Here is a 17214-nt window from a genome sequence, read left to right as displayed (position 1 = left end):
TGACGCTGCATTCTACATATAGTTCTGCTCACTCAATCCCACTGACCCACATGGGCTGGGAATGTCCCAAGTTTGACCCCTGGCCTCTGCAGAGCAACTGTGGGGATGTGCAATGGGTATCAGTACTCCTGGAAAATGGGAGGGCGGGGAGGGAGAAGCTAGTATAAGCAGCCAGGGTTCCTACTCCCAATCACTCCCAGCCCTTGTGGATAGGATAAGGCCCGGTTTCAAAGGTTTATTCACTACTGTCCTGTTGTCAGCCACGGAGCAAGTACACTGGAAGTAGCCTTACACTTTGCCATATAGCAGTGTGGTTATATCAGTGACTTGAGGATCACCACTCTGCACCACACACCCCAGTTATTTTTTTGACAAAAGAAGCCATTTGATCCCAACTTGAAACACCAGACACAAAACTGAATCTTCCTGCTTGAAAGAAATGCCCTCTCTTTCAAAAAAAAATAACTAATTTCCATTGCACTGAAAGTACTTGACCCATAGATTTTAGTAGCATCATTTTACTGGTAGGATACTGTGCTTATTGTTTCAGTTTATTACTTTCCAGGCCACCTCTCCTACCACCCACCCATGTTGACCTTTTATGTCTGTGTTCAAACAATTTTGTTGCCAATTACAAGAAGCATAAACGAAAGAGGGAAGTGAGCATTTGGTCCTAAAACAGACAGGTACCCCAATTTGCATGAAGTCCACATTTAACTGTAGCGAAGTTACCTCTGCAATGGCATTTTCCCCCGTACCCACCCACCCAATTCCTCTAGAGGTGTTGGCAGATCTCCAGCCTTCAAGTGGGCAATCTTCTTGCAATGAAACCTCCAATGGGTTAAAGCCTTGTGCCTGATGGCATCACACTGTACTGTCTGTTTGACTTGAATTGACCTTAGAGATAAAGATTCAATCCCATTCATTTCTTTGTACTTGTACATATCTTTATTACCCTGTCTGGGGTATCGCTTGTTAAAACATGCCGCCTGGACTATCGACCAACTTCTATCAGCACAGATAATGGAAGTTCTACAGTATGAGAGTGGCTACTGAATGTCAGCAGTATATTCAACTGTGAAGAGCAGGAGCGTCTAATCACAGCCAAGCCTGAAATTTCCACTTTCAGCTGCAGTCACTGGGCAATTAATTGTGGCGCCCTCTCTTTGCTCCTAGTGCGATAACTTACCCAACCACACACTGCACTCGGATCGCTCCTGATCTGTCTGGTTTAGCATCACCCTGGGCAAAGCATTTACCAAATAAGCTGCCAAGGGCAAATGATAAAGTATACCAATGACACAAATAGTTGCATCTCCTTTATTAAAGCACTTGTGCAGTTACATCTTTGAGAAAGCAATATGGAGGCATAATCACTCAGGGCAGTTTTAAAACAAAAAGCTGCACATTTAAGGCAAGCTAGCCTTTTCAATTCTCTACCAATCTCTTGCAAAGTGATCTTGATCAAATCTGAGTTTCTATTCCTACATGTAGGCTTGCCGCACCCTTCAGTTCGTATCGGGGTGGATTCCTACAGTAGGCAGAAGCTCTCTGTCACCTTATCCAAGTTGCCACTGATCTTGTGTGAGCTGAGACAGAACACATTAGGCACAAAATGCACATTAGAGGCAACTACATGCTGCGGTAGTCTTGACCCCGGTTCCATGACCAACTGATCTCATCCAGTAGCAGACCAGACTTAGTACTTGCATTAAATACTAGGAACATGGTTAGTACTACAGCCACACTATTAAAACAAATGCTTACAGCTAAAACAAGGCAAATGACCCACCCAGAATACCTAAATTACAACTCATAAAATAATAATTTCACTCATTTTAGAGAAAAATAGAAAACTGCCAGCTCAGTTCTCTGGTTAAAGTATATGCCCTTCGTGTGCTTGAATGAGGTCACAATTATATGATGTACCACAGATTTCGGCTTTCACTCTCATCCAACTGAAATGGGTCGCACATTTTGTTTAGTTTCTTTCTAATTACCCTCTGATTCAGTGGTGGGTTGAACATTCTTTTTACGGTAAAAACCAGAGAAAATGGTCTTCACTTCAATCGGCTCGGGCAGGTGGACTATCCACCTCCCCTTTCCGTAGCAGTAAAGCTCACCTTTCTCAGTCTTGCCTTGCCATTCGGGCTTATTGCCCGACTTTTCTAACATTAAAATCTCAAGCAGGTCTAATCCTGTCTGAACTGACTTCACTCCGGGAGCACACGCCAAGGTGATGTGGGATCTGCTGCTAACTGGCAGATCCGCCTCGTCGTCGCTGCAACCTTCTCGTTCACACACTTCCCCCTTTGGCCACAGCTGTTGCTGCTGTTCGTCCAGCTGAACACGGGCTCCCACTGTTCTGGGTGTGACAAACAGCGCTGTGACTTTCAGGACGAAGGACTTCGAATAGGATTGTTCAACAACCTAAAATGGGGTAACAAAAAAAAAGAGTGCAGCGCTAGTTATTTATCAAGTCAGTCATCTAAGGTCAGTCATCTAAGTGGGTAGTTATCGGTTTTCCTGTTACATCACTTACATCAAACAATGGGCTTCAGCTACCACAGGCACTTAGATTTCTGCAGGTAAAAATATAAATCCATTTTTCTTCTTCTGATTCCCTTTGCCCTTTCTTGCAGGCTCCATCTCGAGCTGAAGAAGGGCTCCTCAAAATTATCCAAAGTAGCAGAGCTATACAGTAGTGTATTGGCTATGATACTGTATTAGTAACCCAAAGGTCAACTATTCAAATCTAACCCTTAAAAAGTTGTGGCACTGAATTTAATAAATCTGGTGATGTGGGTTAGCACCAGAAAAATGACCATGAAAACTGCTAGATTGTTGGAAAACCCCAACTGGTTTGCCAGTGTCTTTCAGGGAAAGGAACCTGCCACCCCCCCTACCCAAGCTTGCCAACCAGTGCTTGACTTAATGTCCTCTGAAGTAGCCTAACAAGGCACTCGGATGTAAAACAATAATAATCACAGCAGCACCATAACCACAAGGCAACCCGCCACCACCGTCTCAGGGTAACTGGGAATGGACAGTAAATGTGGTTTTACCAGCATCGCCCATACCCTAAGAGCACATTTTTAAAAAAACATTCAAGGTTTGATCCCCAGTCCACACTCAGTTAGCTGATCTTAGATGGCAGTGGTACCCCTGGGGGTAGGGAAGGGGAAAATCAGTCAAGCCTCTGCTTTGTGGTCGCTATCCTAGACTGTTGCTGATAGCGTGTGTGTGTGATGTCGAGCGAGAGCAGGATCAGGCTCTTTGTGATGTCCTCCACAATCCAATAACCTGTTGATAGCCGCTGACAGGCTCACACGTTAATAATGGCCACTTGTGCAAGGAGTCAACATCTTTAGCACAGGTGGAGAGTGAAGAAAATTGGTGAGAGAAAAAAATTCATGTCTTGAGTGATTTCTTCATTGCTGAGCAACACATGCATTTTAATATATGGGCATGACAAACACCCTGCAGTACCTCTAAGTACCAGCTGGTGGTAATGCTGAATTAATTGCTATTTGTGCTTTGCTGCAGCCTGAACATCACCTCTGGACTTCATATACCTTGTGAACCTAAAATCTTTCACAGTAATTTTGTAAACAAGAAAATGAAATGCTCACAGAATATCTGGGACCTACTGTACTTCAACTTGATGAGGGGGAAGTCACCAACTTGGCGCAGTGGTAGTTTGTGGGTTCAAGCAGGACTTAAGTACATGGGCAAGGCTGATGCTCAAGGCAATACCGAGAGAGTGCTGCATTGTTAGAGGTGCTGCCTTCTGGATGAGATATTAAACCGAGGCCCTGTCTGGCTGTTCAAGTGGATATCAAAGATTCCACTGCACTACTTAAAGAAGAGTAGGGAGTTCTCCTGGTGTCCTGGCCAACATTCATCCTTCAAAAAACACACCATCAAAAAAAAAATTGATTAGCTATTCATCTCATTTACACAGTGCTCTAACTAGACACTGACTGGTTGGTTAAATGGATACTCTTCCAACCAATACTCATCCAACCATTCAGCTGAATAATGATTATCAAGTTTCTTCGAAGACCAGCTGCCCTGAGGATTTGCACAGCATCCCTTCATTTCTGGGTCCTAGGTTTGAATCCAGTCCAAAACTGATGAGGTGAAACCTTCCTCTGTGCTAGCTCCCGGGGTCTGATATAAAACATTGTCTGGATGGTTTCAATCCAGCCCCTCATGGACTTGGGTCCATGTAGCACAAAACTGCCCCTGAGTTGGCACAAATTGACAGCCTAACTCAGGCTAACTGGGGTGAGAAATGGAACCCTGGTGAGTGAAAGGAACTGGAAGGCAAGGCTTAAGAAATATTAGCCAGAAATTACTGTTGGCAATAGCAAACGGACATTTCACCTTGTTTGCATGACATTTCCCTGTATTGTAATGAAGATGTTAACCAATCTATCTGATAGAGGTTAATGCCTGTGTTAAAATACTAGACATAAGCGTCTCGTGCGAATGTATTAAGCGTTCATCCACTACCACCTCCTCAACTTCTCTTCCAATCATTTTTCTAAAGGTGGATCACAAAGTTTCTCTGCCAGCCGGTTACCAACCTCACACTGAGCGTACGATGCACAGTCTGGAACTTCTCCATAGTTGCAGAATTTTGTCGTACAATGCAGCACACTTGGCCTCTTCTGAAAATACTCCTGGAGGTTGAAGTCCTCTTCTGAATGCCCTTCCGCATCTGGTATAAACAAAACTGCATTTACTGCACAGCTCGGTTTCTCTGCTCTATTTTGCAGTGACTTGTAATGGCGTATTTCACTCAAGTGACCATTCCCTCTACCATCAGATTATTCAGCCTGCGCGGGGCATGGGGGAGGAATCTTACTTGAACCCAATCCTTCTTCGTGCCCAATATAGACTCACTGACTTTCCAGCAAAGGTCACTGGATAGAGATCAGGAGCAGGCATACTACGTCCATCTTTCCCATCCTTCAACCAGAGGCACTGAGTCTAACTGTAGCATAATCACCACTGTGACCAACTAACTCAGCACAGACCAGGAATCAAACCTGGGGCCTTCTTGGTCAGTTCAATAGCACACCCATGTCATGGAGTTTGGGTAAATTGACTGCCGCGTTTCCTACATTCTATAGATAAGGTCGATAGTCAAAATCTTTTCCCAAAGGTAGGGGAGTCTATAACGAGGGGGCATAGATTTAAGGTGAGAGGGGAGAGATACAAGAGGGGCAATTTTTTCACTCAAAGGGTGGTGAGTGTCTGGAACGAGCTGCCAGAGGCAGTAGTAGAGGCGGGTACAATTTTGTCTTTTAAAAAGCATTTGGACAGTTACATGGGTAAGATGGGTATAGAGGGATATGGGCCAAGTGCAGGCAATTGGGACTAGCTTAGTGGTATAAACTGGGCGACATGGACATGTTGGGCCGAAGGGCCTGTTTCCATGTTGTAACTTCTATGATTCTATGAAAAGTGACTACATTTGAAAAGTACTTCATTGGCTGTAAAACACTTTGGGATGTCCTGAGGTCATGAAATGCGCTATATAAATGCAAGTTTTTCTTTCTTTCAATAGTAGAAAAAGAGATTTGAGAAACATGGCAACACGGGGTGTGGTACTGGGCCATCCAGACCAAAACCAGGTTCAATCTCTGGTCAGGTGCTCTATCGCAGCCAGGGCAGCAGTAGGGGACACTACAGTTGGTCTCTATGCCCCTTGGCTGAGGAGGTGAATAATTAGTAGCATTGCTGCTCCTGGTCACTATCCAGGAACCTCTGCTGTGTGTGTTTGGATGGTCGGCTGAGGACTGAAATGGGCACCGCTATAATGCCTTCCCAGTCAAACAGCTCACCGACACAAAAAGAACGGACACTCTTGCGAAGTATTGAAGGGCTGCCGACCCTTTATAACCTGACTCACCACCTTCAGGAGAGAAGGGGCAGAAAATTAGGATAAGTTAAAACAGTGATTCTAATTCCGAGCAGAAATTGGGCCTTTAACAATTAAATTGGGAGCATTTAATCGTGCAGCACTATGACCTTAAGATACCATTCCTCTCTCCAAAAACCCTGCAGAAAAGATCACGCACATTTTACAAACTCTTTGAGAAACTCCTGACTTTCGCTGAGCTGATTCAGAAAATCCGTCGCAGCCTTGCGCATCTCTTTGGCATTCTTCCTGATCAAGAACCAGCCAAAGTAATAAGGTATTATGTGTTCCTCAAAGCTACGTCCCATGTCCTCCAGCTTCTCCACAGGTGGTTTCCACGTGCTCTGTTTCGCAAGGATCTTGTAGTCATTTCTCCACTCAGTTTTAGGGGCGACAATGATGACGATGTAGTCACTGTCACCGACAAGATCAAAGAGGCAGTCCAGGCGCTTCCTATTGTGATGGGTATCATCAACCACTATGATGCCTCTATTATTTTTAATTTCCTGTTGAATCTGCCCATCCAGCTTGGCGTACTGATTGCAGTCGGCCTCGGACTCGTCCACGAGTGGAGAAATCTTGAAATCGTGGGCAGATAAGATGGTAGAGATTGCCTTGTACTTTTTCGCGATGTCTTTGGCGACGGTAGTTTTGCCGCTGCCCGGCAGGCCTCGTAGGATGAAGAGGGTGTTGGCTTCTTTAATTGCCTCGATGGTGTTGTCGTCACTGAGGAATGGGAAATCACTGCACATTTTAGGCTTGGACTGTTTCACCCCCATCTTGAATACGTTTCTAATCTAAAAACAAAAAAAAGGTGAACGAGTAAGAATTGCGAAAAAATCTGGCTACTTGTACAGCAGAAACTGGATTTCGGCAGTGACCCCCCCGCCCCTCGTGTAAATGCCAGCAGAGGCTGGGATTTTAATTTGGACCCTGGACAGTGAAGCTTTATATTCCTGAAACATTGCATCCCCCAGATGGTGAATGTAATATCTGGTGCAGTATTGATCCAGGAAGGCCAATCTCATTTGGAGCAGCAGTGGGTGTGTTACAATTAGTCTCGTGTCTCCTGGGCTAGGGTGGCAAAAAGAAATCATCCAGATGTCCTGATCCTGATCACTGCCACGTGCCTGTGTGTCAGCATCATCAAAGGCCCACCATCAGCTTCTCAGGGAAACTAGGGGTGGGCAAAACACGTTGCCCATAATCCCAAAAACAAGTTAACAACAGGTCAAGACAAATCAGGCGTGGATGTGAAGCCCCCCATGTTCAATTAGTCTACTATCATACCCTATCATAAAGAATGGTATTTTGGTCAAATGAGCAAAGTATGCTGGGACCTATGGGATAATGTCATAATGCCCCAGCATTAAACCACACCTTCAGGAGACGGAGAGAGATAAAATGAGGTAGTTAATAGCCAATGGTGCTTGACATTTACATTAGAGATTTCAAAGGTGCAGGTTTGTTTTCGAATCTTACAGCACAGAAGGAGGCCATTTGGCCCATCGTGCCTGTGCCGGCTTTTTGAAAGAGCCATAATAGGGAATAAGGAAATAGCACAGAAGTCAAACAAATATTTTGCATCTGTCTTCACAGTAGAAGACACAAAAAGCATACCAAAAATAGTGGAGAACAAAAGGGCAAATGAGAGTGAGGAACTTAAAACAATTAATAACAGAAGAGAAAAAGTACCAGACAAACTAATGGGACTAAAAGCCAACAAATCCCCTGGACCTGATGGCCTACATCCTAGGGTTCAGGTGGCTGCAGAGATAATGAATGCATTGATTGTGATCTTCCAAAATTCCCCAGATTCTAGAACGGTCCTAGCGGATTGGAAAGTAGCAAATGTAACCCCGCTATTCAAGAAAGGAGGGAGAGAGAAAACAGGGAACTATAGGCCAGTTGGCCTGACATCAGTCGTCGGGAAAATGCTGGAATCCATTATTAAGGAAGTTGTAACAGGGCACTTAGAAAATCATAATATGATCAGGCAGAGTCAACATGGTTTTATAAAAGGGAAATTGTGTTTAACAAATTTGTTAGAGTTCTTTGATGATGTAACCACCAGGATAGATAAAGGGGAACCAGTGGATGTAGTGTATTTGGATTGTCAAAAGGCATTCGAAAAGGTGCCGCATAAAAAGATGCTACGCAGGATAAGGGCTCATGGGGTTGGAGGTAATATATTAGCATTGATAGAGGATTGGTTAATGGACAGAAAACAGAGAGTAGGGATAAACGGGTCATTTTCAGGTTGGCAGGCTGTAACTAGTGGAGTGCCACTGGGGCCTCAGCTATTTACAATCTATATTAATGACTTAGATGAAGGGACCGAGTGTAATGTATCCAAGTTTGCTGATGATACAAAGGTAGGTGGGAAAGTAAGCTGTGAGGAGGACACAAAGAGTCTGCAAAGGGATATAGACAGGTTAAGTGAGTGGACAAAAAGGTGGCAGATGGAGTATAATGTGGGGAAATGTGAGGTTATTCACTTTGATAGGAAGAATAGAAAAGCAGGATATTTTTTAAATGGTGAGAAACTATTAAATGTTGGTGTTCAGAGAGATCCGGATGTCCTCGTACAAGAAACACAGGAAGTTAGCATGCAGATACAGCAAGCAATTAGGAAGGCAAATGGCATGTTGGCCTTTATTCCAAGGGGTTTGGAGTACAAGAGTAGAGAAGTCTTGCTACAATTGTACAGGGGTTTGGTGAGATCACGCCTGGAGTACTGTGTACAGTTTTGGTCTCCTTATCTAAGGAAGTATATACTTGCCTTAGAGGTGGTGCAACGAAGATTTACTAGATTAATTCCTGGAATGAGAGGGTTGTCATATGAGGAGAGATTAAGTAGAATGGGCCTATACTCCCTGGAGTTTAGAAGAATAAGAGGTGATCTCAGTGAAACATATAGGATTCTGAGGGAGCTGGACAGGGTAGATACTGAGAGGTTGTTTCCCCTGGCTGGCGAGTCTAGAACTAGGGGGCAGAGTCTCAAGATAAGGGGTCAGCCATTTAAGACTGAGATGAGGAGGAATTTCTTCACTCAGAGGGTTGTGAATCTTTGGAATTCTCTACCCCAGAGGGCTGTGGATGATGAGTGGTTGAATATGTTCAAGACTGAGATAGATAGATTTTCGGACTCAAGGGATATGGGGATTGGGCGGGAAAGTGGAGTTGAGGCCAAAGATCAGCCGTGATCTTATTGAATGGCGGAGCAGGCTCGAGGGGCCCATATGGCCTATTCCTGCTCCTATTTCTTATGTTCTTATCCAATTAGTCCCACCCCCTTGCTCTTTCCCCGTAGCCCTGCAATTTTTCTTTTTCAAGTATATATCTAATTCCCTTTTGAAGGTCACTACTGAATCTGCTTCCACCGCCCTTTCAGACAGTGCATTCCAGATCATAACAACTCACTGTGTAATAAGATTTACGTGCTTAAATATGTATAAACAAAATCTGGATTTAAAATTAAAGCTCAGCATTCCACAAGACTATAAGATCAAGTTACAAAAACAGTACAGTTTTTAAAATAAACACAAAAATATTCATGTGCCAACGGTATTGGAACAGATGAGGGAGCACACAGGTGTTGAAAGCAAGTTTTTTGCAGGCTTCACACAGAAGCTTCCTGTGTGCGGTCCACAGTGGAACGGTTCAAATATAAAAAGCTACCAGATTAACAGATCTGTACCCCACACACTGTCTTAAGAAGTAGAAACTGTGACATGTGCGTATTCAGTGAGTGACTGTTGGTGCAGAACGATCTTAGCAAGAAAATATCCATCATAACAGCCAGCATCATAAACAGGAGCCTTGATCAGTGCTGGGGCTCTGTGTGGACTTGACGAGAGACTTGTGGTTAGGCTTGTCTGTAGTGGAAACACCACATCTACTTGGAGCGAATTTGGAGCAGATGATGGAAACTGGCAGATAATCGAGGAAACTGCATAATATCATCAAGGCTTACACAGAACAATAAGACCAGGTCACTGACAGTATTCACTGGTTCACATGTTTCTAAAAGAAAAAAGATACAAAACACACAAGACTCTTGCCTTGACCTGAGAATGAAGATAGGCTCAGTATAAACTACATCGACTGAACTCAACCTTGAGGTCGTGAGGTTGACTTAGGTCAGATTGGCACCAACAAGCCATGCAGTGAGGCGATGCCTCCCACAGGCTTTTGTCCTGCAAAAATTCTGGCCCGATAATTGAGGAGAATAATTGGAGTGTGGATCATGGAAATTTCTCAGCAGCAAAGAGGTTTACGTTGGGAGTTCTGAGATTGATTGTAACTAAGTTACTCCAAAACATTAACCATTTTCCTCTTTCAGATGCTGACAGACCTGCTGTGCAGCTTTAGTTTTTATTTCAGGTTTCCAGCATCCACAGTCAGGTTTGTGCCTTAAATAAATATGAAGTCTATAAGAATATTCTGACTCAATGTCTGAACTCTTTATTTACTGGATTTAATTCCTGCCCCTAATTCACTCTTTCCTGTTTCCAGTGGACATTCAGCTCTGGATTTGTGGCAGAAATTGCAAGTGGTGGATACTATTTTTTTATTCTCTGGCCCAAACTCTGGTATTTGGAATTGGTGTGACTTGAAAATTACTTTGGTCACAGGTTTACTCGATCAAAAAAGTAAAAAGAGAACTGAAAGAGTCTATTCTAAAAGCAATTTGTTGTTAAATTAAGACCAGCACACAGACTATCTGAAATGTTGTCTGTTTCACCAGCAGGGGATTTCCAGGTGTCACCACTTTCAAAACTCAATCTATATCAGTTAAACACTACCTTTCGAGACCGCAGTTTTTCCCTCTTCACTTTTAAACAGGCTTCTCATTTCTGTACAGTTCAGTATATGAATCTAACATGCAGTATTGGTAGAATAATGGATACAAGCCTGTAACGCCTTGATTTTAAAATTCTCATCCTCGTGTTCAAATCCCTCCATGGTCTCACCCCTGCCTATCTTCATAACCTCCTCTAGTCCTACAACCCTCTGAGAATTCTGTGTTCCTCCAACTCTGGCCTCTTGTGCATCCCTGACTTCCTTTGCTCCACCATTGGCGGCCGTGCCTTCAGCCATCTAGGCCCTGAGCTCTGCAATTCCTTCCCCAAACCTTTAAGACGCTGCTTAAAACCTACCTCTTTAAGTCACCCGTCCTAATATCTCCTTCTTTGGCTTGGTGTCAATTTTTGTCTTATTACGCTCCTGTGAATCGCCTTGGGATATTTGATTATGTTAAATGCGCTATATTACTGTTGCATCCTAATAAGAAAGCCTTAATTCAACCTTGATACCTGTTATTTTACGTAAAACATGTAACCATGTAATGTATGCAATATATACATGGATACGTTAAAAGCCTTTTAAAATTTGTTATGTCTTTGTGAAAGTTCCATTGCTTCTTGCCTTTATCTGGATTGTTCCAGAGACCCAGAGCCAAGTCTAACTACTTTTTAACCTCTGATTAATGCAGGCCTGTTGAAAAATAATGTGCAGCAGCTGGGAGGGAAATTCCATGTGCAGGATTACTCGATAGATCACACTGTGAATGATAACTTATCAAGTACCTTGAGACCATTAACAGCTGCCACAAAAACACACTGAACAAACAAAAAATTCCATCCAACAAAATGGTTCGTCTACAAAGGTACTTGGAAGTGCACAACACAAGACTGTAATTGTGGGCTCCAAATTAAAAATTATAAATGGGTCAAGATTCAATCTTGATTAGAGTACAGCCACATTAGGGCAGTTCCAGACATGTCATTTTTTAGAATATGTACTATATCTGCAGCTTTGATAGCGGGCAGAACGATTCAACTTGTTGTCTTTTTGCACTCCAGCTGATAATAAAAGTAATTGAGGTTCACAAGAGGAGCATTAATGCTTTCCGATGTCAACAAAATGGTTTTGTTGCTGGGTATTTTAACAGGTTTCAGGGTCCTCGGTGTAGATTATAAAGCAATCTAGGGCAGTGTGACACACTGAAACTCCGACAGGCTATGCTGCCCAGCAGTACAGGCTGGGACAGTCCACGGTTCTCACAGGTGGAGCGAAGGGAGGGTTTAAGTAAAGTACAAGTCACACCAGCCGGCTCGTACACACACACACCTCCCCCACCCCAGACACTGGTTGTACTGGTTGGCAAAGCCTTGGGATCACTCTGTCTGCTGAATCCGCTGGGGATGGTGCGTGGTTCCATAAAAAACGTTTATTTGTTAAGCTCTAGCTGTTGGTTTATCCAGCAAGTAACTGAACCCGGTGGACCAGGATTGATCCATGGCCTGTACTGAGTGAGCTGATCTCAGCCAGAGTGATCTCAGCAATTGGCCCGAGTTAGGGAGAGGAAAATCGGCCAGCAATCCTGCTCCTCACCGTGGCTGTGAGACCCTGGCCGAAGTGAGCGTGAGTGGGCATCGGGTGAGGGGCAGGATCGAGCATTGGCTGTGATACCTCCAGAGTCAAATAGCCTGCTGACTCTCAGCTGAATACTGGCCACAGGGGTGCAGTACAGGAGGGTGACTAAAGCCTGTGGAATCAAACCACAGCCAGGGTCAGCAACTTTGGGAAAGGGAGGCAACAGTGTGAAAAAAAAAACAATAGGACCAATAATTAATCAATAACCCAGAACACAGGAATTTCTCAATCTCCTTAAAAAAATGAGAATCTAGGATTTGTTAGAAATAATTAAATAGGGAGTTAATTGGGTTTGTTAAGTGTCAATAAATAACAAACAACAAAACAAGAGGAAATAATTCATAAATAAAACAAGTAATAAACATTGATCAATAAAATAAACCCAATCAATAAAGAATAGAACAATGAATAAGATCATTAAACAGATAGCCCAGCCCAGCCCTGCCCTTTGCATTCAGTGCGCTGAATCTCCGCTGTTTGAGCGCAGGTTGTTGCCGGGGTTAGCGGGACCCGCTCCGCACTCACCAGGCTCCGGATCCCGCACCGCATTCGACCCCCGTGCACCGAAACCCGCTCCGGCTCCACCAGAACAACCAGCGCAACAAATGAAACTGAAACCAACGTGCGCGGCCCCGCCACCCAGGACGAGCTGGGCGTGCGCGGTCCCGAGCCACTGGAGAGGAGGGGGAGCGGACAAACATCGTGCCCCCGGATACAGGGCGTGTAACAGCCCCCCCCCCCCTCAGAGAGAGAGCGTTCACCCCCCCTCAGACAGAGAGCATGCACCCCCCCCCTCAGACAGAGAGCATGCACCCCCCCCCCCCTCAGACAGAGAGCATGCACCCCACCCCCTCAGACAGAGAGCATGCACCCCCCCCCCCTCAGACAGAGAGCATGCACCCCACCCCCTCAGACAGAGAGCATGCACCCCCCCCCTCAGACAGAGAGCATGCACCCCCCCCCCCTCAGACAGAGAGCATGCACCCCCCCCCCTCAGACAAGGAGCATGCACCCCCCCCTCAGACAGAGAGCATGCACCCCACCCCCTCAGACAGAGAGCATGCACCCCCCCCCTCAGACAGAGAGCATGCACCCCCCCCCTCAGACAGAGAGCATGCACCCCCCCCCCTCAGACAGAGAGCATGCACCCCCCCCCCTCAGACAGAGAGCATGCACCCCCCCCCCCCTCAGACAGAGAGCATGCACCCCCCCCTCAGACAGAGAGCATGCACCCCCCCCCCTCAGACAGAGAGCATGCACCCCCCCCCCCTCAGACAGGGAGCATGCATCCCCCCCCAGACAGAGAGCATGCACCCCCCCCTCAGACAGAGAGCATGCACCCCCCCCCTCAGACAGGGAGCATGCATCCCCCCCCAGACAGAGAGCACGCACACCCCCCTCAGACAGAGAGCGTTCACCAACCCCCCCCCTCAGACAGGGAGCATGCATCCTCCCCCCAGACAGGGAGCATGCATCCCCCCCCAGACAGAGAGCACGCACACCCCCCTCAGACAGAGAGCGTTCACCAACCCCCCCCCTCAGACAGGGAGCATGCACCCCCCCCTCAGACAGAGAGCGTTCACCCCCCCTCAGACAGAGAGCGTTCACCCAGCCCCTCAGACAGAGAGCATGCACCCCCCCAGACAGAGAGCGTTCACCCCCCCTCAGACAGAGAGCGTTCACCCAGCCCCTCAGACAGAGAGCATGCACCCCCCCAGACAGAGAGCATGCACCACCCCCACCTCAGACAAAGAGCATGCACTCCCCCACCCCCCCCCCCGCCCAGACAGAGACCTGTTCACCCCCCTCCCCCTCAGAGAGAGAGAGGGCGTGCAACCCCCCTCCCTCACACAGAGCATGCACCCCTCCTCAGAGACAGATGGCGTGCACCCCCCTCTCAGACATATATCGTGCACCCCCCCCCCCCCCCAGGCAGAGGGCATGCACCCCCCCTCAGACAGAAAGGGTGCGCCCCCACCCCAGACAGAGAGCATGCACCCCCCCCCCCCCTCAGACAGAGAGCATGCACCCCCCCCCCCCCTCAGACAGGGAGCATGCATCCCCCCCCAGACAGAGAGCATGCACCCCCCCCTCAGACAGAGAGCATGCACCCCCCCCCCTCAGACAGGGAGCATGCATCCCCCCCCAGACAGAGAGCACGCACACCCCCCTCAGACAGAGAGCGTTCACCAACCCCCCCCCTCAGACAGGGAGCATGCATCCTCCCCCCAGACAGAGAGCATGCACCCCCCCCTCAGACAGAGAGCGTTCACCCCCCCTCAGACAGAGAGCGTTCACCCAGCCCCTCAGACAGAGAGCATGCACCCCCCCAGACAGAGAGCGTTCACCCCCCCTCAGACAGAGAGCGTTCACCCAGCCCCTCAGACAGAGAGCATGCACCCCCCCAGACAGAGAGCATGCACCCCCCCAGACAGAGAGCATGCACCACCCCCACCTCAGACAAAGAGCATGCACTCCCCCACCCCCCCCCCGCCCAGACAGAGACCTGTTCACCCCCCTCCCCCTCAGAGAGAGAGAGGGCGTGCAACCCCCCTCCCTCACACAGAGCATGCACCCCTCCTCAGAGACAGATGGCGTGCACCCCCCTCTCAGACATATATCGTGCACCCCCCCCCCCCCCCCCAGGCAGAGGGCATGCACCCCCCCTCAGACAGAAAGGGTGCGCCCCCACCCCAGACAGAGAGCATGCATCCCCCCACCCCCCCCCCCCCGGACAAAGAGTGTGCATTCCCCCGAGGCCAGAAGCACAGGACAGAGAGTGAGGGGCTGTTCGCTCCCAGGCACAGAGCCCATCAGCCCACGACTCAGAGCCAGTGCGCAAGTCCTTGAGGGATAAAGAGGGGGCTGTGGGTGTAGCAGTGAAACAGAACGAGTACCCTAACATTGCTTTGCCACCTGGTGTTTTAGGCGCTTTTCCAGTATGACTAGTCTGAACCCTGCCTTGGGAGCTAGTTTAGCTGCCTCCTTGTGGAGATAAAGGACGCTAAATTGGGCTGTGTAACGCCTGTTGTTTCGGTGCTACGCGGCTTCTCTGATATCCAAGATGGTGTCTTGGCTGCGCACGCATGTTTCCAGCGTGACGTTGCACTGGACGCCATCTTGGTACAGGAGTTAGCGCAGGCGCAGATAACGAACGCCAGAAGCATGTAAAGTAAGGAAAAAATCGATACAATCAGTGTGCAATGCTGATTTAAAGTGATAGACACCATTTTGGTACTTAACGCTCAACTCAACGCACAGTCTTAACCCCGACCATCTGAACGTGTCTTAAAGAGCCTAGAGGACCCCCAGCAGTGCTATTTAAAGAGACCATGCAGGATTTACAGGTTAGTGGCTGGATTATTGCTTCCGGCTGCCGAGACATTTGTAACTGTTTTTGGAGGTCTCCTATACTTGAATACTAGGACGCGGGGACATAGTCTGACATTTAGAGCCATGATGTGCAGGAGTGAAGTTAGGAAACGCTTCTACATGCAAAGGGTGGCAGAAGTTTGGAACGCACTCCTGCAAACTGCAGTTGATGCTAGCTCAATTGTGAATTCTAAATCTGAGATTGATAGATTTCTGTGACCAAGGGTATTGAAGGATATTGCGCTCAGGCGGGTATATGGAGTGAGATCGCAGGTCCACCATGATCTCATTGTATGGCGGAACAGGCTCAAGGGGCGAAATGCCACTGCCACTTGCTGCCTCCTGATATGCGCGACATTCTCCTGCAAGAAAGTGGGACGTGTGTCTGGGTGATGTGCCTATAATGGTTGAGTAGCTGCCAGTGTGTGTGGTCAAATGTATGGAGTCGCACAACACCAGGTTATAGTCCAACAGCTTTATTTGAAATCACAAGCTTTCGGAGCTTTGCTCCTTTGTCAGGTGAGTGAAGAGTTGCATAAAGGCACAGCATATATAGTCAGAGAACAATGCCTGATGATTACAGATAATCTTTCTAACTGCCCTTTATCACACCTATGCAGAGAGATAATCACAGCTATCAAAGGAGTGAATGGTGTTCAGACAGGTTAGTCAGGGAAACATTACATCCAAGAATACTGAGGTGGGGTCACAAGGGGTCAAATCAGAAAGACAGAGAGAGAGACCAGAAAGACAGAGAAAGAGAGAGAATGACCAGATGACTTTTTTTCGCTGTAAATCGCAGCAGGTCCGGCCGCATCTGTGTATGGAGAACAAGCCAACTACGACTTGAATCTGAATGACTCTACGTCAGGTGGGGTTACATGTAGCGTGACATGAACCCAAGATCCCGGTTGAGGCCGTCCTCATGGGTGCGGAACTTGGCTATCAATTTCTGCTCGACGATTTTGCGTTGTCGTGTGTCTCGAAGGCCGCCTTGGAGAACGCTTACCCGAAGATCGGAGGCTGAATGTCCTTAACTGCTGAAGTGTTCCCCAACTGGGAGGGAACCCTCCTGTCTGGCGATTGTTGTGCGGTGTCCGTTCATCCGTTGTCGCAGTGTCTGCATGGTCTCGCCGATGTACCATGCTCCAGGGCATCCTTTCCTGCAACGTATGAGGTAGACAACGTTGGCCGAGTCACAGGAGTATGAACCATGTACCTGGTGGGTGGTGTCCTCTCGTGTGATGGTGGTATCTGTGTCGATGATCTGGCATGTCTTGCAGAGGTTGCCGTAGCAGGGTTGTGTGGTGTCGTGGACGCTGTTCTCCTGAAAGCTGGGTAATTTGCTGCAAATGATGGTCTGTTTGAAGTTAGGTGGCTGTTTGAAGGCGAGTAGTGGAGGTGTGGGGATGGCCTTAGCGAGGTGTTCGTCGTCATCGATGACATGTTGAAGGCTGCGGAGAACATGG

The 17214-nt window shown here is 47.3% G+C and overlaps 1 protein-coding gene across 1 annotated transcript; it reads right to left on the bottom strand.

Annotated features, from left to right (window-relative positions):
- Positions 1–1306: 1306 nt before the first annotated feature.
- cnp (2',3'-cyclic nucleotide 3' phosphodiesterase) lies at positions 1307–13036 on the bottom strand. The gene is made up of 4 exons (XM_067968871.1): positions 12899–13036; positions 6093–6729; positions 4593–4726; positions 1307–2430 (listed from the first exon to the last, which is right to left on the bottom strand). Exons 1-4 carry the CDS (start codon positions 12920–12922, stop codon positions 1993–1995), a joined length of 1233 nt encoding a protein of 410 aa, XP_067824972.1. The 5' UTR covers positions 12923–13036; the 3' UTR covers positions 1307–1992.
- Between the last annotated feature and the right edge of the window lie 4178 nt (positions 13037–17214).

The sequence above is a fragment of the Heptranchias perlo genome, chromosome 30 (assembly GCF_035084215.1).
Source record: "Heptranchias perlo isolate sHepPer1 chromosome 30, sHepPer1.hap1, whole genome shotgun sequence".
NCBI lineage: Eukaryota > Metazoa > Chordata > Chondrichthyes > Hexanchiformes > Hexanchidae > Heptranchias > Heptranchias perlo.
Note: the sequence above shows the minus strand (reverse complement) of the source record. Positions and strands in the feature narration are given on the sequence as shown.